Below are 24,631 nucleotides of genomic sequence, written 5' to 3'. Positions count from 1 at the left end.
TGGGATGGTACTTTCAATTACTACAACCTTAGTGGGAATTGTTTCAAGGCCTATACAAGTGTTTGGGCACCATATTGACTCCTTTGGGGAGTTTACGGCCCAAAGACCCTTTTCCCTTGGAGTTTACGGCCGTAAACTCCCTTGGGAGGGTGATTATGGTGCTTTCAAGTCTCAAACATTTCTAGGAACAAGTCTAGGCTTTAGTACTTGGCTTTAGGAGGGTTTATGGCACCATTTGGTACCATTTCTTGGAGTTTATGGCCATAGAACATTTTGGGCCGTAAACTCCCTCACACATGGGGTTCTAAATGTTTTAGCTAGTCCATAACTCATCTAGGTACATGCCCAAATTGTCTCATGGCTTAAGGAAGTGTTTAGGGTGTCCTTTGACCCCTTTATGGGAGTTTACGGCCCAAGAATTACTCTTGGCCGTAAACTCTTCAACACTTGTGCTTTCCTTATGTTTTATATGTCTTAAATAATTTAGGGTATTTGTCTAACATAAAGTCCAAGCTTTAGGTGCCTTAAAAACACCATTTGAGCATGTTTCAAGGGAGTTTACGGCCTAAGCTTTTCTTGGGCCGTAAACTCCTAACTTTGGGTGTTTCTTGGCTGATTTCTTGTACCTAAAACACTTCTATACATGTCCAAGGTAGTTACTAAGCACGGGGGACAATCTAGGCTCGGTTTCAGGAGTTTACCGCTCAAGAACACCTTGGGAAGTAAACTCCTAAATCGGATGATTTAGCTATGTAATCTATGTTATGAACACATTTAAAGCTTTCTAACACTACTAGAAAGAGTTACTCACAATTTGGGATAAAAACCCGAAGATCCGTGAGAGAGAATTTGGCTTTTCTCTAATTGGAATTCAACTAATGAATCAATTTGGTTCAGAATTCTATTTATAGTCCTGAAATATTTTTGGCAGAAAATATTTCTTTTCTCGGAATGGATTCTAATGACCTAGAGTAATGGAATTACAGTGTTGCAGAAAATCCTAGTGCATCCACTCTCCTAATATCTCTTTAGGTGAAAAATCCAGAAAACTGCCAAACTTAAACTCGAAAACTGAGTTTTCACTGTAACTGTTCTACTTCTATTGGCTTCAAATGGTTTGTTCAGAATGGAAATTTCGGGTTGTCACATTCACCAGAAAAAAAACCACGCTATCTCCAACATCTTATATGTACTCTATCACGTTTTTTCTTGTTTAATCCAATTTGATTTTGATTTCTAGATTATTTTTTGATTTTTTTTCTCAAGTTCGATTTTGCTTTCATTTGATGTTCGTCTGATTCTGCATAAGTTCGATTTTCCATCCATCGATGGATTCCTCTGATTTCATGTTTTCAGGATCGATTGTTTCAAGGAATTTCATAGCAAAAAAACCACAGATCGGTCGTGGTTGTTTTAGGGACACAGGCGATGGTGAGGATGGCTCTAGAGTGGGTCGTTAAAGTTCATTCCAAAAAAAATGTGGGGATGGGTATGCCGAAAGTCAGTCTCTTTCTGGGGACAAGAGAATTCGTCGAAGATTTAGGAGGGTATAGGTGTGTAGATGATATGAAAGAGACGACCTCCCATTTTCAAACAGATAAGGGTGGAGGTGGAAGCATGGGGTTGGAGTGGATAGTGAGACCAATGGTTTTATTTATGTTTTAAGTATTTATTTAAGGGATTAAAAATATAAAAAAAAAAAAAAAGTTTGGTGAGGGTAATATAGTCAATTTAGGTATGATAGGGACCAACCGTCCAACAAAAATATAAATTAGGGACGATGCGAGTTAAAAAAAATCGTTAGGGACCAAACATGCAGATTACCCTAAACCACAGGGACCATCCATATAATTTACGCAATATCATATTATGTTTGTTTATACTAAAAAGATGAAAAAGAAAATTATATATATAAGTGAAAACTGAAAAGTTTATTTGTATTAAAATAAAATGTTAAATATGAAGAAGTAAACTAAAAGTTTATTTGTATTTGAAATTTGAAATAAGTGAAAACTATGAGAAAATAATAATAAATTAATTAATTAAAATTAAATATTTAGTTGTCAAACCCATGCATTAAATGGGTTAATTATAAAAAAATGTTAAATACGAAGATGTAAACAGTAATTTATTAGAAATTAAAATTGAAAATTGAAATTAGTATAGTTATTATGGTATATTTAATTTATGGAAACTAAATTAATAATATTAGAAAATGAAAAATAAAGTAAATGACAAGTAGAAAAAAAATATGTTTAAATTACCACAAATTGACATTTGATAAATTGAAGGAGAAAAAGACAAGTGGCACATGATTCTTATTTATTATGGAGGATGTTTTTTTGTCATTTGTGACATTTTCATTCAATTTATCAAATCATTTTATGATTATTATGAATTATTTTTTTTCCACATATCATTTTATGAGTTTTTATTTATTTATTTTATGGCACATGATTTTTATTTATTAGAGAGTATGTTTTTTTGTCACTTATCACATTTTCATTCAATTTGACAAATGTTATTTTATGATTATTTTGAATTAATTTTCTTTTCACATATCATTATATGATTTTTTTAATTTAAAAGATAAAAAAATATTTTCATTATAATAATTTATTATTTTTTTTTATTTTCTTATAAATTCAAAATCTGAAGTAAAAAAGATAATGTTGATTATGGAAAGTGGAAATATCATTTGAATTTGGGTTAATACATCATATCAATTTGGGTTTTAAGTTTAGATGATTTTGACTTTATATAATGAGGATGTTTTGACCTAATTTTCGGGTGTGATTAACAACACTCTTGTTGAAAAAAAAAATTATAAAATTCTATTGATCAAAATATCAAATTTATTTATTTATATTTATTATTTTACAACCTTATAAATACCTCATTATTTCACTTTCAAAATCAAACATTCTTTTATCATTTCCTTTCTTTTGTTTTTTAAGGCTTCAGGGAGTGGTGCGGCGGAGGGAGCGCGGTTTTACCACATAAGCAGCGAACACCGCCCCCAGGGTGCGGTTTGGGTGCGGTTCGAACCGCAGTGCGGCAAAAAATGACCGCAGCTTGTGATTGGGTGGGTATAATTTGACTAGCTTGTGATTGGTTGCGGAGAAATTAAAGTTTTTATTTAAATTAATTTTTTAAAAAAAATAAAGTGTGGCACCACTCTTTGGGTGTGGCAAAGAACCGCACTTTTGTGGTAAAAATAACGTGGCGCTTACGTGGCAACGAAGAGAGTGCGGTTGCGGTGACACGACACCCTCCAACCTAACAAAAATGAATCTCAACAATCAAACCTCAAAATCCAATAGAAGAAAAAACTATGTTTCGAGTTTAATTACCCACCTTAACATTTTATCGTCCTAACTTGATACCTCATTCAATCTCATCCACATTTTCAATATCAAAATATTAGACAATACTACTCCAAACACATACCAAATAGTCTGAACATTTTGAACAATTTTTTCTTTTTTCGGATCAACTTTCACCAACTCAACCCTAAAGCTAAACCCCACACTATCGCTCTTAATCACAAAACCAAAAGCCTGGATGACTCAGACAACGAAATTGTACAGAAAATCGGCCAGTTCCTTAGAAAAAGAAAATTATAACATAGAAAAAGGGGGAAAAACTATTATAATATTACTTTTTCTCATTCTCATGTTGGTCCTTCTTTGCTTCCTCTTTTTCCGGCTTTGCTGCTTCTTCTGGTGGTGGTGGGGGTGGTGCAGATGAAACGCCGCCATCAATGCAGCTCTTGCATCTTCTTTCAATCCACCCTTCCATTTCATGATCTCCATTGCCACCGTAATGTCTTCCGCCACACAACCGAGCTATCATCCCTGCGATTACGCCGACGATGGTTATCACCGCCAGCACCACCACCAGCTTTTCCAGGGAGCCATGAGTTGAGTGGCTCTCCCCCACTGTCACAGGTGGTGGTGGTAGCGGCTGCAAATCATCATAGTCTCTTTCCAACCTCATCATTCTGAATGCAACCATATTTAACATCTGTGTGTGTGTTTGTGTGTGTTTGAGAGAGAGAGAGAGAGAGAGAGAGAGAGAGTAGCAATTCTTGAGAGGCGAGCGGCGATAAAAGACCTCTCCTTGGGACTACAATTTGTCTGTATTCGTAAAAATTGTTTTTAAAGAATATAAAACAATGAAAAACAGGAGTGATTTTAGCTTGACGAGTGTTTGTAGAGTGGTTGAAATTTGAAACATGATCCACGGAAGACTTAAATAATATTGTATATCTTGAAAATTATTTGTATGTTTAATGAAACAAGTTTAATGTTAGTTCGTCTCAAGATTATTATCATATACATAGGCTCCAGAAACTCAATAAAATTCAAGCCTAGTCTTTTATAAACTTGAATTCGACTTGTTATATAGTTAGAGTTTGTCTTTTCAAAAGACTCTTTTGTATTTGAATTTGTTATTTGATAGCACAACTAGTTTTTGGTCTTATATAACTCTGAAAGTTTGACTCATTTGTTACCGATTTCGAACCACTTACTAAAAAAATTCCATTGATTTGATTTTTATATTGCAGATAGCTTCTTCTCCAAGACCAACATGTACACAATACAAGTGAAGTTTGAGGGGGAACAGAGCATATCTTTTTGTTTACTTGTAAAGTTGAAATTTGTGCCCTTTGAGGGAAGGAGGAGTTACATTGAGGAATTTTGTCAATTTGTGATAAAAACATTTGAAATTGAGATTCTCTGTTAAGAGTGAAACTCTCAAGAAACTAACTTTTACGTCCCATAATTTAATACTCCATGTGTTTATAAAGTAATAGAAAGAATATAAAATTAAATTACCACTAAACCTTCACCTGAATGGCTTAGGGGCTTAGGTTATGTTTCCTTTACTAGTTGCCAAATTAATTAATGGTTAGAAAAATAAAAAATAATGTTCGGTTAAACTAGCGAATGAATATGTAAGCAAAGATATAGAATATTGGGTTTTTTTTATATAATTAATAAAGAATATTTTTATGAGAATTTTAAAAACAAAATCTCAATAAGTTCGTTGAAACGCTATTAATGCTATTTTTTATAGACTATCTGAAAAGTTAATTGGTATCTGAAAAACTAACTGATAGCTGAAAAGTTAGTTGGTAGTTAAAAAGTTGGTTGATAAAAATGATATCTGATAAAAATTAGTTGATAAGTTAGCTGCAAAATGTAAAATGACATATAAGGGTATGTAGAAAAATATGTTTATTATAATTAATAAAAGGTATATATAGAAGAATTTTTTAAAAATCTCTATAAGCTAGTTGAAAATCTAATCTTAGTATCTTTCTTTTTTTAAATGACTAATAAGTTAGCTTGTGAGTTATGTTTTGGTTTGCCAAAAATAACAATCTAATAATTCATAAAAAATTATGACAACCTATCACTTCTAAATGACAAATTGAATATGTAATGTGACAAAGCTAAGATGGCATGTAAAATAATGTCACACTCAATATGTATGGCACCACTCTTTCTAACCTTATAAATATTAACTATTTATTATTTTATATAATTGATAATTATCCAATAATCAGTGTGGGTGTTTAACCACAAAACAACATGATCATACGAATTCACCATTAAAATTAGTAATCATCGCGTACAATAAAATTAATTAAAATAGTAATAATATTTTATTGTATATTATGATGAAATGTTTATTTATATACATGAATAAAATGTTGTGATCATTCAATCCTTAATGTTATTTTTTGCTTAAAAATATATTGATATGGATCTTTAATTCTAAGAAAAAAATATCAGTTCCTGTCTCCCTATGACCTACTCTTGTTTTTGTGTTGTCACATTTTTTTAGGTTTTATAAGTGAACACTATGGGCGTGTTCGGCAAAATTAGCTGGTAGCTGGTGGTTTGTAGCGTTTTGTTAAACGTTACATGAAGTAACATTTAGATTTGTAGTGTTTTGTTTAAACTAAATGCTAGAAGCTTGTAGTGCCGAATGGGGCTTTCTGTTCAAAACAGAGCGTTTTGTCAAATGCTAGAAGCTAGAAGCTCTCAAACGCTCCCAAACGCTCCATGCCGAACACGCCCTATGTCCACCTTTACCGATGATCATTCATATATCATAATTAGTTAATCATAGTTCACAGGTCGGTTATCAATATCACAATTAATCATACTTTAACACAATCAACAAAAAAAACATAAATAATACTTAGTATTTTTATCATATTTCAACACAATTTCAGTTAACAAATAAAATGATTAAGCAGTTTGATAGTAAATCATACTGTAGTACTTTAAGTCTTAAACACACTTAGCAAGACAACACATTTATGGTTTCAATGAAAGTCATCGTAGTCAAAGTTTTATGCAATAGAATGGCATAAAAGTTTTGGTTTTGGATAAGGAAAAAAAATTTATTCAATGAAATGATACAAAAAACGTTTTTTTATGTGAAATAACCCAAAAATAGAATTTATTCAAATAATGGTTATAGTACGGCTATAGTGGTGACCATAATCGTGGTAAACAGCTGTAAATTTTGGCGCTAATAGCGCCACTACTATTCCAAACCACAATTTTGGAATAGCGTTTCTTACCTCCGCTAACCCCTATAATACCGTTATAGCTCCACTATTGACTACATAGCCTAAGAGAAATTATCGGTTATGAGAATTTAGTTCCTTATTTTTATCATTATTTCTAGTGGTTGTAAGACAATTAATAGTAAAAGTGTTCACTGTGAGGTGTAGTGCAGTTTAGAATTAAAACCGCAAACTACAGCACAAAATGTGATTTATGAATTTTGAAAACGAAAAACTGCATTATGTAGTTTGATGCGATGCAAACAGTTTAGGAAACATGGAACCTTGTGAAACTTTTGAACCCTAACTTATTTAGATAGATAGTTTAATATAGTAATATGGAACGATAAAAAAATCATCCCCGATAAGATCAAATTTTTGGTCATCAACACACTTCTTCCAACTTCCATGCTTATTATGAAATTGATAATCATAGAATTTTCAAAAACGCAAAACATATAAGTTGTTGATAATTTTGTGTTCTTCCCATATCATTCTTAATCACCTTAATCAGGGTTATGACAAGCCAAATATAATAAATACTTAGGCTTGGTCTATATATCTAGAAATACCCATTTGCATTTAATTGTCTGTTTTGTAATGGAATTTCATGATTGTCCATCCAATCTGTAATGGCCAATGAATGATCAATGTATATTGTTTTTTATTATGTGCTGCAATGCAGTTTGAACAATGGTTTTGTAGTTAAAAACTTCAAATAGCACCATGGTTTGTATTTACCGATGATCATCATAGCTCTGACATCCCTACATCACAACATCAAGTAAGTTTTCATCTCTAGTCATCCATCTTTCTTATCCATCCTCCCTTACCGTAAATCCATCCCACCATATTTTTGCCCCACCCAATCCCACCATATTTTCGCCCTACTACCACTCCATCGATGGTTCTTTGCAAGCCACCAATGGTGGTGTTGCATCTTTTAATCCTACCAGCTTAGTATCGTCGTTAGTGGTATTTTCTATGTCTAACTACCACCAGATTTGTACTCTTACCTCCACTATTCTTTCTTCCCTTCAACGCGAGTATCATCTATCATGGGTAACCACTTGGTCTACGCCCCTATCCATGTTTCGTCAGCGATACCTCCTTACTTTCAGTGCACCTACAAATATTATTCATTCATCGCTAATCCCTCACAACTTATGTGTTTTTTCTTTTGTATAAAATGTTTACTAGCATATGTGATATTAACTGAGGTTTATGAAAAATAAAATGTTTAGATAAACTTATGTTGTATCAAAGCGTAATAAATTGATATGTTGATCAAACAAAATGACAATTGTAAAAGAGTAAATTGGTATATGAGTGATTGGTGATACAAATACATATGCATAAGCTTTTCAAATGGTTTAGCAATAATGTGTGTTTGTATACAAAATATAACGCGCGCGCACACACACACACACACACACACACACATATATATATATATATATATAGTACATGTAAACAAGATAACATATAAATTCATATTAACTTTTCGCTTAGAATGCACATTGATCTTTATCAAAACTCACCGCACCCATAATGTATATATCTGAATGAGAGAGTTGAATGAGGTGATATGTATAAGTGATATCCAATTGATTAAACTCTACTATTAGAAGATGTCATGTTGACCTACAATAGATATGAAGTTTAAAACTCTTCAATAAAAATAATAAAATATTTTAATAAATATGTGATAAATTATATTTTATAAATACATTTCATTAAATTTTTTAAAATCACTGCCTTAAAATTTGATAGAATTGTATGCAGAGTAAAATATAGTACAACTTTTTACACTCTAATAAATTCAATGAAATTAAAAAAGATGGACAACATAGAAGTAGGAATGTATTTTGTATATTCTTTTTATTGGGTTTTTTTTTTCATTTGATTTAGTCATTTTTATTTAGATGCCTTTATATAAAAATATATATGTTAGTGTATCCTACATCGGCTCGACACGGTAATATAAGTGGTTATATATGTTGAAGTCTTATTTCTCTTTGCAATAACTTTTTTTGGAAAGATAATCATGAGCTCCATATATATTTACAATCTAAAATAATTTAAACCAATATGATATAGTTTTATGTGATTACTAGGTGTGAGATCCATATATTAATGAGTTTATTTAAAAGAAAATTTAAATATAAAATTTACAATATTTGAGAAGTTTGAATTTATAAGAAAAACGAGAAAAATATTGAATTATATTTCTCTTTAAAATTTAAGCAAATAATTTTGATAAATAAATAAAAAAATTAATGAAACTTTAAATTAGTAATTTTGAAATTAGAAGGATTGTGAAATTGATATGCATTTATAATTATATTTAAATAATATATGAAATTTAATAAAATTAAAAAATCATAAAATGACATTGGGAATAAAAATTAACTTAAAATAACTATATAAAATTTTATATGACAAAATGAATAAAAATATAAAATATGATAAAAAGATCTTAAATAATTATTTTTTTTTCTTTTATTTGAAAAATGCGACTTATTAGTTTAAGTAAAATGATAAAAGAGTCATCCATGATGTAATGATGTGTTTAGAACGTGAGAGTTTGAAAGCTACAGGGACCGATACGTGATATGTAACATAGTAAAGGGAGGTTTAACGAAAAATGCTGCGATAACAATATTACGATTATACCCTTCAATTGAATAGCTTAACATATTCCCATTCATCAGGGGCAGCTCTTCTTCCCTGTCGTTCTGCAATCTGGACTTTCGATTCCGCGTGAAGAAGACGAATTTCAACGCGGAATTCGAAAGACACATCCAAATTACCAGTTTCACATTTATCGGCATCAAAAAATTGGAAAAAAAATCGGTTATTGGAAGTAATGGGCACACCGGCGTTCCCAAATCTAGGTAAACATTGCTCCGTTGATGATTGTAAGCTCATCGATTTCCTTCCCTTCACCTGCGATTGTTGCAACAAGGTTCTAATTTAACTCCTACTTTTATCAGTGTTTCTTGTCTTTTTCTTTTGTGATCCTGATATTGCAAAATCCGTCGAGAACCATTGTGTTTTGTGAATTCCGGTAGCACTCTGGTTATTGGATGTTATGCTCTACTTTTCTAATATCTGATTTGATGATATGCATTGTTTGATTGTTAGAGTTGGTAATTGCGCGCTTAATCTACAATTAGATCTGCCTTTGTTTGTAGATCACAGGGTTTCAAAATGTGCAGTTGAGATTTAAGAATGAGATTCCTTCTGATATTTGATTATAATTCGAATCAACATGATGAGCTTTTAGAGGGTTTAAACAGTTGCAAAGTGAATCTGCCAAAATCGCCATTAAAGTGCCCCATATAACTATCTTTTTGCTTCTTTACCTCCAAAGAAGTTTTAATTTTCATGGCTAAAGAGATTACTTTTCAAATTGATAATCACCAAAATTCTTGCAGGTTTTTTGTTTAGAACACCGGAGTTACACCACACATCAATGTCCAAAAGCCAACAAGAACAATCGAACAGTAGTCATCTGCCCACTTTGTGCAAAAGGGGTTCACTTAATCCCTGATCAAGACCCAAATATAACATGGGAATCTCATGTCAATACAGATTGTGACCCATCAAATTACGAAAAAGCCACCAAGAAAAAGAAATGTCCAGTCCGTGGCTGCAGAACCACCCTAACATTCTCCACCACCATCAAGTGCCGCGACTGCACCACCGAACACTGCTTAAAACACCGGTTAGGACCCGACCATGGCTGCCCGGGCCCCAAAAAACCAGACCCATCATTCTCATTTTGGGGGTCTTCATCATCATCATCATCATCAAAATGGAGTGAAAGTTTGCTAGCGGCAGTTTCGTCTCTTAAAATGGCGGTGCTTGGTGAAGATAGTTATAGTAATGGTGGTGGTGGTGGTACTGGCGGCAATGGAGGCGGGAAAGTGGAGGAGTGCCCGATTTGTAATATGAAGTTTTCGAAGGGTGCAGCGTTGATAGATCATGTTCAGGGTGTTCATGGAAAAAAGGGGGTGATGAAAGTGACGATTGATGTGTGTCCAAAGTGTAGTAAAGGGTTTAGGGATGCTGTGGCGTTGGTGGAGCATGTTGAAAAAGAACATAGAGGTGTGTCTCAAGCCTAAAAAGAGAGTATATAAAGTGGTGTAAATGTAAAATGTAAATTACAATACCCCCCTTCTTTCTATTCCGTTCATTTTCCAATTTTTTTGCCATTTAATTAAATTGTAAATTGATGTCAGATTTATAAATTCAAATTCAACACATTTTTTACTTGTCATTTGTAGCAAAGGTTATATAACATTTTAATGAGTCCACTATATCTTGTGTACATATATTTGAGCTGGTCATTAACAAAAGGAACATCAAGACACAATGTAACGATATTCTATAAATATATATTGGAAACTATCTCTTGTTACATGCTCTGGTATGCCACGATAAAAAAAAACATCCCCATTAAGATCGGATTTTATGCCACCAAAACACTACTTCCAACTTTATTATGCCCGGATACTCATTGAATTTTCGAAAATTATGAGATCCACCCGAAATCCCAACTTGCTTGTCCTCCACAATGATAGAGCCAAAACTCACCCAGAGTCTGGTCTGACACAGATTTCGAACCACTCGTCCTAATCTTGCGCTCAGCTCAGGACCCATGTTCCACGATTATACGCATGCATTACACCTCAATCCGTCCGATTCGCGACAACCCCTCTCTAACTGAAAACACAACGGGTTCCAACAACTGCCAAGACCCTAGTCTCGCCTTTGGTTCAGCCACCAGGCCCTCACAGACTACTCTGGTAAGGTTACCCAGGCCTAAGAGCCCCGCTACGTCACCCCTGACTAGTAAGGCTGCGACACCTGCAGTTATACAACACTCTCGTACTGACTAACAAGTGTTACGGCTCCCGACAATCCTATGACACTCTTTCATTGCCTCACGAATGCTACGGCTCCCCGCAGTCTTACGATACTCTCTCTCTCTCTCTCTATCTCTCTCTCTCTCTGACTCACGTATGTTACGACTCCCCTTTGACCATGATGGAGGTATGGCCCTTAGATTGTGTGTGTTTATATATATATATATATATATATATATATATATATATATATATATATATATATATATATATATATATATATATATAAGAGAAGTAAAGGCTTCATTTGAGGTTTGTTTTGTTCTTTCTTTGATCTTGTCTGAAAATACTCTCTCGTCTATTCTTTTCTCTCTTTTGAAGACTAGTGAAAATATTTGTGGTTTTAAGTGCTTTTCCTTTAAGTCTAAATTGTGTTTGGGTTTTAAAGGTTTAAAAGTTCTAAATACAATTGAGAACTAGCATTATTGGTGACTTATACTTGTTGGTGGATACATTAAAAAGGAGTTATACTTGGCCTCTCTTGTCAGCTACTTCAACTCCCCAATTGTCAAGTGGAATCACATGTTTTAAAGATTGTCATCCTTAAACAATATATGGTTGTTTTATAATGTTTCTAACCCATGAAATCGGATTCTTAAGGGTTTTGCTTAAAATGGTCTTAAAATAATAGTTATTTTATGAGTGTTTCCGTTGTTGTTAATAGAAAAGGTATCATTTTTAGATACAAACTCCATATATATATAAATATATATATATACACACACACACACACACACTAGGCGAATCCCCGCGCGTTACGCGAGAATACAATTATATAGATAAAATAATAATTTTTACCAAATTATTATATAATATTTCTTCTTTGAAACAAAATGTTAATAGAAAAGCAAACATATAGTTAACGTATTAGTTTCATTAAACATTATAGTTTTAATTATTTTAGGTCATATATATAATTATTTGATAATTTTATAAACCGTTTAGAATTATGTAAATTATATATCAAACGTGTGATAATTTATATATAACGGGTAACAAAATCTATGAAAAAAAAAATATGAACTACAACTTTTAGTAACATAAAAATAAAAAAACATCTATTATAGCATTTGTGTGTATATATATATATATATACACACACACAACGAATAATAAAAAATATGAAAAATAAACACTACAACTTTTAATAATATAAAAACACTAAAACATCTATTATAACATTTATATTAACTCTTCATATTTAAATCACAAATCTCTTCAAATACATTAATGTTTTTAATAAGCAAAAATTTATAACATTATATAAGAAAGAACGAAAAATAAAAAATTATTAGTGATTACTAATTAATAATCATAAGTTAAAAACTCTTCAGTTGTAACTAATAAATATACTTAAATTAAAAAACTCTTGAGTTGTAGTGTAAGTTTAAAATGAATGTGGTACTTGGAAATGTGTATTTATTATTATTATTATTATTATTATTATATTCTTCTTCTAAATAATTGGTTTTAATGCATCTTTTTAATCCTTTCAATTATTGAACATAAATATATTTAATTATAAATCTACAACATATATATATACACACACACACACACACACACACATATATATATATATATATATATATATATATATATATATATATATATGTGTGTGTGTGTGTGTTAAACAAATCACATATAATATATATTTTCGTAAATATCATATGTAATTATTGTCGTATTATTATGGGTAAATTACTTTCATATGAAGAACACATCATGATAATTCGTGATAATTACATATCCAATGTCAAAAATTATGCTATCTTTTAAATATTGTCATGTAAATATGTTGTGTAGAATAATCCAACAAAAAAATAATAGAAAATAAACATAATCAAAATAGAAAAACTACAATCAAATAAATAAGAACGTTGGGTTGTTGAATATATAAATAAAAATGTTACATAAAGATACATTTAAATCAAAAGAAAAAACCAACATTCGTCTACTTTGCTCAAACAAAAAACCTTTATCCATCTTTTGAATATTCTTTCTTCATTTAACATCATTCAACCATAAAAACTTGATGAGAATTATTCATTAACCTGCAATCAAAATGTTTTTCTTAAAAAAGACGAGTCAAAAAGATATTTCAAGCAAAACATTGATGTTTGAAGAGTCACATTCAAGATTGAGTAATACACACAAATCACATATAAATATCAAATGAGAAACTGAATAGAAAGAAAGAATAGAAAAGCCTCATTTGTGTTGTTTCAAAGAAAAAAAAAATCATATTACAATTACCATCGATGCGACATAACCTATTTTTTCAAATCATCATATTTGGATCATGAATGCTTCAACTATATGAAAAATTTTGAATCACAATATCTTCAACCAGATGACGACTTTTTGTAAGAAAAATATACTAATATAACTACATATAATAAGAGAATGCAAAAAATTATTGGAAATTTATAAAAAGTATATATGCTATTAAGTAAGGAATATAAAAGTATTAATATTTTCTTATAAAAGTATTAATATTTTATTTAGTTTTACTTTAAATTTAAGGTGAAGAATGAATAGGAAAAAAAATGACTAATGTAATAAGATATAATAGAGTACTTATTTTTATTACTATAAAAAACATTTAAAAAATGGATACATACATATAAATTTTTTGAGAACATAATGAAAGTATTTTTGTAACATATAAATAATCCTTGGTTTTCAACAATAAATTCATATCATATTTAAAACCATTCGTTGTAATTTATCATTATCACCAACATTTTGGAATAATAAGTGTAAACTCCTTTTTATCAAAAGTTCCATCGATGTTATTTACACCAAAATAAACGATAGAAACTAACATAGTACATAACTAATAACATAAAATACATGTTGAATAATGTTCTCTTGGATAGAAAAAAAGATTGTCTTAACATAAAAGAGAAAGACGATGTAAAGATTCATACATGTTAACAAAGTTAATTGCTCTAACTGATAAATAGCTTAAAGATTGATTTGCCAAAAGCTTCATAACGCATAAAATTAAAAAAAAAATTGCCAGTATACCTTTATACACAAACCCAAATTTGAAGCTTGAATAACTCTTCAAACTCTACCAATATAATCTATCATTTTGTGTTGACATACATGCAATATGCAAGCTATAATGTTCTTATATAGGCTAAATATTTTATTTAACCCATCAATTAAATAGCATGATTTGAAGAGTTTTGGAAGTTACAAATCATACTATCTCAATTAATCATAAATTAAATTATATAAGTTGAATAGTCTTTGTAGTTTCAAATGCATGAGGTTCAAGGAAAAATATTTTGGAGGTTTCAAATTAATATGGTACAAGAAAAAATGCATCCTTTATAACTATGTAATATATATATATATATATATATATATATATATATATATATATATATATATATAGAGAGAGAGAGAGAGAGAGAGAGAGGTAAGTTCAATTGAGAAAATAAAAAAAGTTGAGAATAAGAGAATCGTTCTTAACCACTCATTTATTTTGCTACAAAAGCCTTTGTTGTACCAGTGGAAATGGATAAGGAATACACATGTGTTTCCAACAAAACATGTTTCCTTAAACTATGCTAATCATTACCTTAATATATACAAAAACATAGTTTTTTTTTTTTTTTTTTTTTTTTTGTTTTTTTTAAGTTTTAAGAAGCTATTTATATCGAAAAAAGATTTTAAATATACCAAAATTCATGATTTTTTATTATCTACAAATGGACATCGATATTGATATACTTTTAAGATAAAATAATAATTATTATTATTTTTTTTATATTTTCAGCTATCGTTATTCATAAGTGAAATAAAAATGCATCAGATTTTTGTTACAGTACATTCATTATTAACTTATGAATAAAAATATATATTTATCTTTTCTTACAGTTTAAGTATCATTGATACTACTTACTCATATATGAATAACAAATTAACTGTAACAAAAATCTGATAAATGTTTTTTTTTCATATATGAATATAAAACATGACGACAACTAACACACGTTTTATTCATATATAAATATAATATATGATGAAAGATGATGTAAAAAATATATTTTAAGTAAGAAAACTTTATTACGTGTCATATTTATATATGAAAGATACTTAAACTATAAAAAAAGTTATGCATGTGTTTTATTCATAAGTGAATAACGAATATAATGTAATAAAAATCTGATAGATTTTTTTATTCACTTATGAATAACGAGAGCTGAAACTCTAAAAAAAAAAATTTTATTTTATCTTAAAAGTATATTAATATGAATGTCTATTTATAGAGAATAAAAAATTATGAATTTTGATATATTTAAAATAATTTTTTCGATAATAATGACTTTCTAAAAATAAAAAAACAAAAAAAAGTATGTTTTTGTGTATATTAAAGTAATGATTAACATAGTTTAAGGAAACATGTATGGTTGAAAAACACATGTTTATCCATTATCCATTTCCGACGGTACGCCTAAATGTTTTGCAGCAAAATAAATATGTGGCTGAGAATGATTCCCGCATTCTCAATCTTTTTTTTTTCAATTGAACCATCCCCCCTCTCTCTCTCTCTCTCTCTCTCTCTCTCTCTATATATATATATATATATATATATATATATATATATATATATATATATATATATATATATATATATATATATATATATATATATATATATATATATATATATATATATTAGTTAAATGTCTGCACGTTGCAACGATATCGATTAGTTTCATTTTTACAACCAGTATTCAATTGTCAATTTAGTATTATGTTGTTTTGGTTAAAATATATAATTAAATTATTGTTTGTATTAAAAACAAATTAATATGTTAGACAATATGGTGTTGTAATATCTAATAGTAATGTGATTGCTCCATATAGGGAGTGTATGCAAGGAAATTTAGGAAAATTATTTAAAAGACATATGACACGCAAAAGACTTAACTATAAAGTTATGTGTTGTATAGTTTTCTTGTTAATGTAGCGTCGATTGGTTACATTTAGGGCCTTCCGAAGGGCAATACACATTTGCATTTATTTGTATCTTTTGTCTTGGAATTTCATGATTGTCCAATTTGTAATGGATAATGAATGATCAATATATATTGTTTTTTTTATTATGCAGTGCAGTGCAGTTTAAACTATGATTTTTAAATTAAAAACAACAAACAATATCAGTTAGACAAAATAACAAACTACAGATTCTATCACAAAATTTGTAAACTATATTATGCAGTGGGGTTTGATATAGTGTGAGGTTGTGAGTGGATTATAAGCTTTGATGAATAATAATAATAATAATAATAATAATAATAATAATAATAATAATAATAATAATAATAAAAAATTAGGAAGAAAAAAAAAATTCAACGCCATACTCCATGTTTATTTTATTTTATCTTTAAACATAGATCTATCAACATTTGATTTGTTCTATTGTGGTTTAAATTTTAGATTTGGTCAATGCATACGGGCTTTATGTTTTCCACGTTCTAAATCGATAAACAATCATACAAGTGGATTTTTTTCAATATAATTTCGCATAAAATAATCAAATATGAAACTTTAGTATTTGTCCTGAAGTATAATTAATAAGAAATGCTATAAAGAATCACATACTTAGTATATCATATAATAAAATAGAAAATAAAAAGTATACTACACAATAACACAAACCGGTTTATTGTCATAGTAACTGCATTAAACTAAAGTTTGTAGATAATGAATAAAAACATTTTATTATTAATTACATAATTATTTCACTCCTTCCAAAGATGGCATTTTGATTGGATACATTGTCTAGTTTGTTAAATTAAATTATTTCAAACAAATTGATCATTGTAGATTGGAATTATTTGGCAAGAATGAAGTTGAATAGATGACAAAATATGATTCATATTTCTTTTAAAAAACAATCAAGTGTATTAGATTGATTAGAATAAATACTAAATAGAAATAAGTAACATTAATGATATCTAACCGAAAAAATCATACATTATTTTTGACTAATTATTCTTCCAATGCACAAATTTCATAAGCACGGCTATTCGTATTATGTTACAAAAGATCCGGTCTAAAAAAAGGAAATGAAATAAAAAAAATATTTTATACAGTTAAATTTAAATTTCAAAATGGAAGAGAGTTGTTCTTAATTATAAAAAAAAAATTAAATCGATTAAAGTCGACACACATTATTTTCTTGAAAATACGCAATCATTGAGGAAGAAATCTTGAAAGTGAAAAATAGCCGGCCGGTGGGGACACCATAAATAACGGTCAAAAGTATTTGAAAATACAGAATGTAAACAGCTAACAATAACGTGCTCTTCCGATCTGGGTCCCGCCAAATCCCATTCAAGAGCCAAATCCAGACGCCATTAACGGTTTCTAGACTATAATTTAACGAAACTCAAACCCATTTCGTCACATTCCGTTATTTTATAAAATTAAATTTAAAATCTTTCAATTAATTACTTTAGAATTTAATGAATTTTAAACCTGGTCGGGCGACCGGCGGATATGTAATAAATCATATATACAGAGAGGAAGAGAAAGGGGATTGATTTTGGAGAGAGAGACGAACAAGGAGCAAAACCTGGAGATTCGATACGTTATTGAAGAATTTTAACGTGGTTTCAAAACCTCCCAGCCTTCCAGCCTTATGCTCTTACAGGCATCGACTTGAAGGTAAAATCCAACCGATCATATACTAGTTTTAATCGTTTGTTCGTAAATTCTGCCACCCCTTCGTTTGAATTCGATTTTTATTCGGAGTTTTGATTGAAACCAAACGAATCTATGATGGATATCTATGCACAATTGCACACCACCTGTTTGATGAAAAAGATGATTGCAATTGAGCAATGTAAATTGCTTGTTCTTGGTTGTGATAGGGTTTCTGGTGGTGGAATTGGCCTGAATTCGTTGTTTTATATGTTGTAGGCTGGTCGGATATTTGTTGAAGTACCCAATTTTTTGTGATTTGGTAGCTTTTCCTTCCCTTCTCCTTTCTCAAGAAGCTAGCATATAAGAAGGGAAGAAAGCTCAAAAAACATTGTTGAAGAAAGTGAGAGATATTTGTATACTGATTGCTATAAGTTAGTGTGTCATTGTATATAACATTTTGGTATACAAAATGAGTGCTGTTTCTGGATTAGTATCAAGGCAAGTTTTGCCAGCATGTGGAAGCCTTTGTTTCTTCTGTCCAGCACTCACAACAAGGTCTAGGCAGCCTGTGAAGAGGTACAAGAAGCTGATCTCAGATATTTTCCCTAGATCTCCGGTTAGTTTCCTTAATAGATTTAAATAAAAGTTAACATACAAGTAATTAGTCAACTAATCATAGCAATGTGACTTGTTTCTGATCTGAAAAAGGGTGAAGAACCAAATGATAGAAAGATTGGAAAGCTCTGTGAATATGCTGGGAAGAATCCTTTACGTGTTCCAAAGGTATCTTTAATGTTTGTGATGTTGTTTTTGATTAAGATTAACAAAGTGTTTTGTACTAATTATGCAGTGTAGTATAGTCAATCTAATGTTGAATTAACTAATTTCCCAATCCTACCCCTCCAGATAACAAGTTCTCTTGAGCATCGTTACTACAAGGAATTAAGAAACGAGAATTTTCAGAGTGCAAAAATTGTTATGCTGATTTACAGAAAACTATTGATTTCATGCAAGGAGCAAATGTGAGTTCATTCATATTTCATTCTTCATTAATCTCTGTATTTTCTCTATATCATGAATTTATGAAGATACACTTCTGAGTTCTGAATCTGTTTTGTTTTTCTGTAGGCCCCTTTTTGCAAATAGTTTGCTGAGTATCATGCAAACTCTACTGGTTGAGACAAGACATGATGAAATGCTAATTATTGGATGCCAAACACTCTTTGATTTTGTAAATTGTCAGGTCAGTGTTCTTGATGCTTCTCAGATGATTGTTTTACAACTTTCAGCAACCGTTTATATATTAAAAATTTTGTATTTTGCAGAAAGATGGAACTTACATGTTTAATTTGGAAGGTTTCATCCAAAATCTTTGTCAGTTAGCTCAAGAAGTTGGCGATGATGACAGAGTGGAGGCACTCCGTTCAGCAGGATTACAAGCTCTTTCTTCAATGGTATTTTCAATAAATCTCTACAATCAAATACCTTTTTTTTTTCCACACAATAAACAAATTTAAAATAGTGCAAAACTAATTTAATATCACTATGTTTTCTTTCCTGTGTTGTAGGTTTGGTTCATGGGTAGATATTCACATATATCAGGAGAGTTTGACAATGTAAGCATAAACATAAAACATCTCCTGCTTTCCTTCTCTTCCACTTGATATATATCAGATTTTTTTAAAATGTTGGAATTGATTATTATTTTGAATAGATTGTTTCTGTAGTTTTGGAAAATTATGGATCTTCGAACAAAGAATCTGATGACCCAAATCAAAATCGATGGGTACAAGAAGTGTTGAAAAGTGATCATCATGTCTCCTCATCTGAAGCTTTGATAAAAGTTCCATCTTGGAGAACAATTGTAAATGAAAAAGGAGAACTAAACGTGGCTGTGTAAGTTACATCTTAATCCTTACATGACAATCCAAAATGACCAAATCACCCTTATGGCATAACACAGTTGTTCCAATCTGGGAGTTTTAGTTCCAAGATTGATTGGGCTCTTATATATCTTGATTGTTTTTTTTTTCTTTATGTAGAATTGATGCTAAAAGCCCTTCTTTTTGGTCACGTGTGTGTCTTCATAACATGGCTAAACTTGGGAAAGAAGGCACAACAATGCGGCGTGTTTTGGAATCTTTATTCCGTTTTTTTGATACAGAGAATCTATGGCCTGCTTCAAAAGGGGTTGCCTACCCTGTTCTCAAGGACATGCAAATTATAATGGATGAATCCGGTAATAATAATAATAATACGACATAGTTTTGTTGAAGTGTTAAAATTAGGTCTAGTTAAAACTAAATCATGGACTGATATTCATTCATATGTTGTTTTTTTTTTCAGGACAAAACACACATTTTCTGCTTTCTATATTAATCAAGCATCTTGATCACAAAAACGTACTTAAAAAACCTGATATGCAGTTAGACATCTTAGAGGTTACCACATCACTTGCACAAGAAACAAAGAAAGAAGCTTCGGTTGCGATAGTTGGAGCGATTGCTGATGTCATCAGGCATCTTAGAAAAAGCGTACATTTGGCGCTTGATGATGCGGATTTGGGAGAAGACACGATCAAATGGAACAAAAAGTTTCATGATTTGGTGGATAAATGCCTTGTGGAGTTAACATCGAAGGTACAAGTTTGTATAAAAAGACTAAAACGCCCCTGGGGGCATAGCAAGTTTTTTTTTTTTTCCTTTTACAATGTTTATTTTAATCAAACAGGTTGGTGATTCGAGCCCAATTTTTGACATTATGGCTGGAATGATGGAGAACATTTCGAGTATTACAGTTATAGGAAGAACTACAGTTGCTGCTGTTTATCGCACTGCTCAAATTGTAGCTTCATTGCCTAATTTGGCATACAACAATAAGGCAAGAACACATATACATCCATCTAGGGTTAAATGCGAGAAACAACAACCTAATTTCATTTATTTTTAATCCATGTTTAGGCATTTCCAGAAGCTCTATTCCATCAATTACTTCCTGCAATGATTCATCAAGATCATGAAACAAGAGTGGGAGCTCATCGGATCTTTTCAGTTGTTCTTGTGCCTTCTTCTGTTTGCCCTCGGTCAACTCCAAACATCCAGTCAACAGTCAATGATCCAAAGGCTGCAGTTCCACGATCACTATCAAGGACTGTTTCTGTCTTTTCTTCTTCAGCTGCCCTTTTTGGGAAATTGAAAAAAGATGGGCCTTTAGTGTCCAAAAATGTTAGTCAACGAAACCAAAACCAAAACCAAGTTAAGTTTTCAGAACAAAGATCAAATAATGCTGCAGCATTGAATGGAATCAAGCCGAGTTATAGCCGAGTTTATTCAATGAAACTTGATGTCAATGCTGCGATGAATTTAAACAAAGATGGAGTACGTGACATCTTTCTTTCATTATACTTTTGTTTTATAATATCATCTTTCTCTTATTCTTTTTTCTTTTAAAATATAAATCTCAGGAGGCAGTTACACTAAGGCTGAGTTCTCACCAAATATCACTCCTACTTTCTTCAATTTGGGCACAATCAATCTCACCGGAAAACACACCGGAAAACTATGAAGCAATTGCTCACACCTACAGTCTGGTTTTGTTATTCTCTCGAGGAAAGGTAATACCTGATTCCATTCCGTTTATGTTCTGTGATTATTGTAATGGAATGACTCATTCTGGAGTTTGTACAGAATTCAGGACGTGAGGCTCTTGTTAGAAGTTTCCAGCTGGCATTTTCTTTGCTTGGTATTTCTATTGCTGAAGGAGGTAAGCCTGAAAATTATTTTCTTAATATAATTCAATAAAAGTGCACGATTTAATTGTGAAAAAACTAAAAGAAAATCTTAATGTAATTGCAGGGCATCTACCACCATCACGTAGGAGATCTCTTTACACATTGGCAACTGCTATGATAGTTATTTCTGGGAAAGCATTCAGTATTGTTCCTCTTGTTCCACTTGCAAAATCTCATCTTGCTAACAAAATGGTAAATAACTTATTATGTCTACAAGTTTTATATATTTTGAAAACCTTCTCAACACTATTTTTTTGTATCAATGGTACCAGGTGGATCCATATTTGTTCTTGATTGAAGATTGCAAGTTGACTGTTGGACCTGCATCAAGCAGTGTTAGTTTTGGATCTAAGGAAGATGATCGATCTGCTCTAAAATCACTTTCAGAAGTAAAACTCAAAGAAGATCATTCCATAGAATCATTGGCAGCTATAATTGTGAAGCACTTGGAAACTGTCTCTGAGGTAAATCTTTTACTGTTACTATTACTATTACTACTGTCATTTTCGTTATTCCTGTTGTTAGTAACTTATCTACTGTCTGCTGTCTACTGTTTGCTGTCTGTGTAGTCTGAAATTTTGAGCATTAAGGAGCAGTTGCTACATGGATTTGTGCCAGATGATGATGTTGGTTCAGCAAATACACTACTACAGATGAATTCAGAAGATGATAGATCTATGGACGAGGTAATTATTGTTAAATCTTGTAAGTTTAATTATTATGATACATATTAAATATGGTGTTGATTTTGTTCAGGATACTCCACTTCTATTTATGGATGATGATGACGATGAGTCGCATGGAGATTTACTTGAAAGTGACAACCTGCTTTCGTTATCAACAGCCGATACTTCAGATCTATTGAGTGTCAATCAGTTGTTAGATTCAGTAAGTCTTTTTGATTTATTAGTAATATCAGAGTCAGACACTTTGTTTTTAAAGTCTGATTACCTTGATGTGTGAAAAGGTGTTGGAGTCTGCACAACAAGTTGGGAGAATGTCAATAAGTGTTACACCCGAGGTTTCTTATAAAGAAATGACAAATCAATGTGAGGCTCTAGTAAATGGAAAACGGATGAGAATGTCTAATTTGATGAGTATTCAACAGAGACCTGGTAACCAAAATGATACTGAAATCAACAAGCAATCAGCACCCTTCCAATCGGTTAGTTATTTGAAATTCCGTATGATTAATCTGTTATTTTCTAATAATAAAAAAAATGAAGTTATATTTTATGGAAAGTTGTTTGTATTATTTACAGCGTGCAAGCCATCCATTCCTGGAACAAAATGCACCCCCTTCTGTGAACCACACATCATGTGCTAAAGAATACCAGAATATACCCCAGTCATTTAGACTACCTGCATCAAGTCCATATGATAACTTCTTAAAAGCTGCAAGATATTAAAATCTTTATCTTTTGGAACACCATGATGTATGCCAATCACACGCCCTTTATAGCAACCTACTTTGTGCCAAAATGGTGATAATTTTGATATGGTTTTGAAGGTGGGCCCCGAAACCTCGTGCTTGTTATTCCTCTAATGAATTAGAGGTGACAAATTGGTATTTTGTGATCGAATCAGGATTGGTTACTCCAAAATAATTCATCCATTTTTTTCCCCCTTTTAATATTCTTTTTTGGAGATGTAATTATGTATAGATGTGTAGTATGCTGTCAGGTTGATAGTGGTATGATGATTCTGTGAGCATTTTGAGAGTTTCCTTCCAATTAGAAAGGTGAATTGTGATTTGTTCTTTTTCACCCTTGAAGGTGAATGTAAAGATGGTATTTTTGTGGATTAATGATCCACCATTCAGTAAATAGTGTTAGCATGCAAAGTTGATTTTTTTTTTTGATCATCCTTATAAATATGATTAGATCCTTATAAATATGTTAAACTATTGGTTTAGATATTATCATCCTTATAAATATGCTCTGTCTTGCAACATCCCTACATCCTTTCCCAAAATCAACACTCAATTCCGCCAACTCTGTCACGTGAAACCTCCGATCCTCCACCCTCGATACTTACCGGAGATTGCCTCTGAATCCGACATTGACACCGGTGGAGTATGGAGGCGCTACGCTGTTGACTTCATCCATAGATCAATCGTGCTCCACAGGCACTTTAATCCCGTAAGGTTTTGCTCATAATACATAATTCTTTTTTAGATATGAACCTATTGTTGTGGATTTAATTGTTGATTTGTTGATAGTTTGAATGCCTGAAATTTCAAATCGGTGTCTTCTTCATCAAAATATTAGTCCTGTTTTGTATTTGTGCATAAAGTTTTTGAAAGTCATATTGTCGAAAAAGATCTAGGGTTTTAGGAACAGGAACCTTGGACTTAGATTTGGTATTTAGATAATGTCTCACTTCGTAGGAACTTTGCCTAATATGAAATTGATTAAATCGAGATGGCAGATTCCTTGCACATAACAGAATTACATGTGGTTGAACTTGTAACCGATGAATTTGAAACCAATTATATTTTAGCTTTTTCTTCTTCCACATATTATGAATTCTTCTAATTTGTTGACCAAATTGAACCTGAACTTGCATAGATGAATTAGTTTGACAAAATTAAATTAAATTATATGTTAAAATCAACAGCGGTTAATGTCATATGGAATAAATTCC

At 31.1% G+C, this 24,631-nt stretch overlaps 3 protein-coding genes across 3 annotated transcripts; 2 read left to right on the top strand and 1 right to left on the bottom strand.

Moving 5' to 3' along the window:
- Nucleotides 1-3,447: 3,447 nt before the first annotated feature.
- Nucleotides 3,448-4,145, bottom strand: LOC144998093 (uncharacterized). The gene has a single exon (XM_078957914.1). It carries the CDS (start codon nucleotides 4,024-4,026, stop codon nucleotides 3,658-3,660), a length of 369 nt encoding a protein of 122 aa, XP_078814040.1. The 5' UTR covers nucleotides 4,027-4,145; the 3' UTR covers nucleotides 3,448-3,657.
- A 5,136-nt stretch (nucleotides 4,146-9,281) lies between these two features.
- LOC145048054 (zinc finger AN1 and C2H2 domain-containing stress-associated protein 13-like) lies at nucleotides 9,282-10,867 on the top strand. The gene is made up of 2 exons (XM_078996453.1): nucleotides 9,282-9,557; nucleotides 10,030-10,867. The coding sequence occupies exons 1-2, from the start codon at nucleotides 9,459-9,461 to the stop codon at nucleotides 10,717-10,719; spliced, it is 789 nt and encodes a 262-aa protein (XP_078852579.1). The 5' UTR covers nucleotides 9,282-9,458; the 3' UTR covers nucleotides 10,720-10,867.
- Nucleotides 10,868-18,012: 7,145 nt separating this feature from the next.
- Nucleotides 18,013-23,828, top strand: LOC145048053 (protein SEMI-ROLLED LEAF 2-like). The gene is made up of 20 exons (XM_078996452.1): nucleotides 18,013-18,216; nucleotides 18,472-18,811; nucleotides 18,904-18,978; nucleotides 19,102-19,217; nucleotides 19,324-19,438; nucleotides 19,521-19,649; nucleotides 19,764-19,811; nucleotides 19,910-20,091; nucleotides 20,238-20,434; nucleotides 20,542-20,834; nucleotides 20,926-21,075; nucleotides 21,156-21,572; nucleotides 21,659-21,808; nucleotides 21,882-21,957; nucleotides 22,050-22,177; nucleotides 22,258-22,449; nucleotides 22,555-22,671; nucleotides 22,742-22,873; nucleotides 22,953-23,150; nucleotides 23,248-23,828. The coding sequence occupies exons 2-20, from the start codon at nucleotides 18,665-18,667 to the stop codon at nucleotides 23,392-23,394; spliced, it is 3,009 nt and encodes a 1,002-aa protein (XP_078852578.1). The 5' UTR covers nucleotides 18,013-18,216; nucleotides 18,472-18,664; the 3' UTR covers nucleotides 23,395-23,828.
- Nucleotides 23,829-24,631: the final 803 nt, after the last annotated feature.

The sequence above is a fragment of the Lactuca saligna genome, chromosome 5, assembly GCF_052625555.1.
Source record: "Lactuca saligna cultivar CGN05327 chromosome 5, ASM5262555v1, whole genome shotgun sequence".
NCBI lineage: Eukaryota > Viridiplantae > Streptophyta > Magnoliopsida > Asterales > Asteraceae > Lactuca > Lactuca saligna.
The sequence above is the reverse complement of the archived record's forward strand: the minus strand, read 5'-3'. Positions and strand labels throughout refer to the sequence as shown.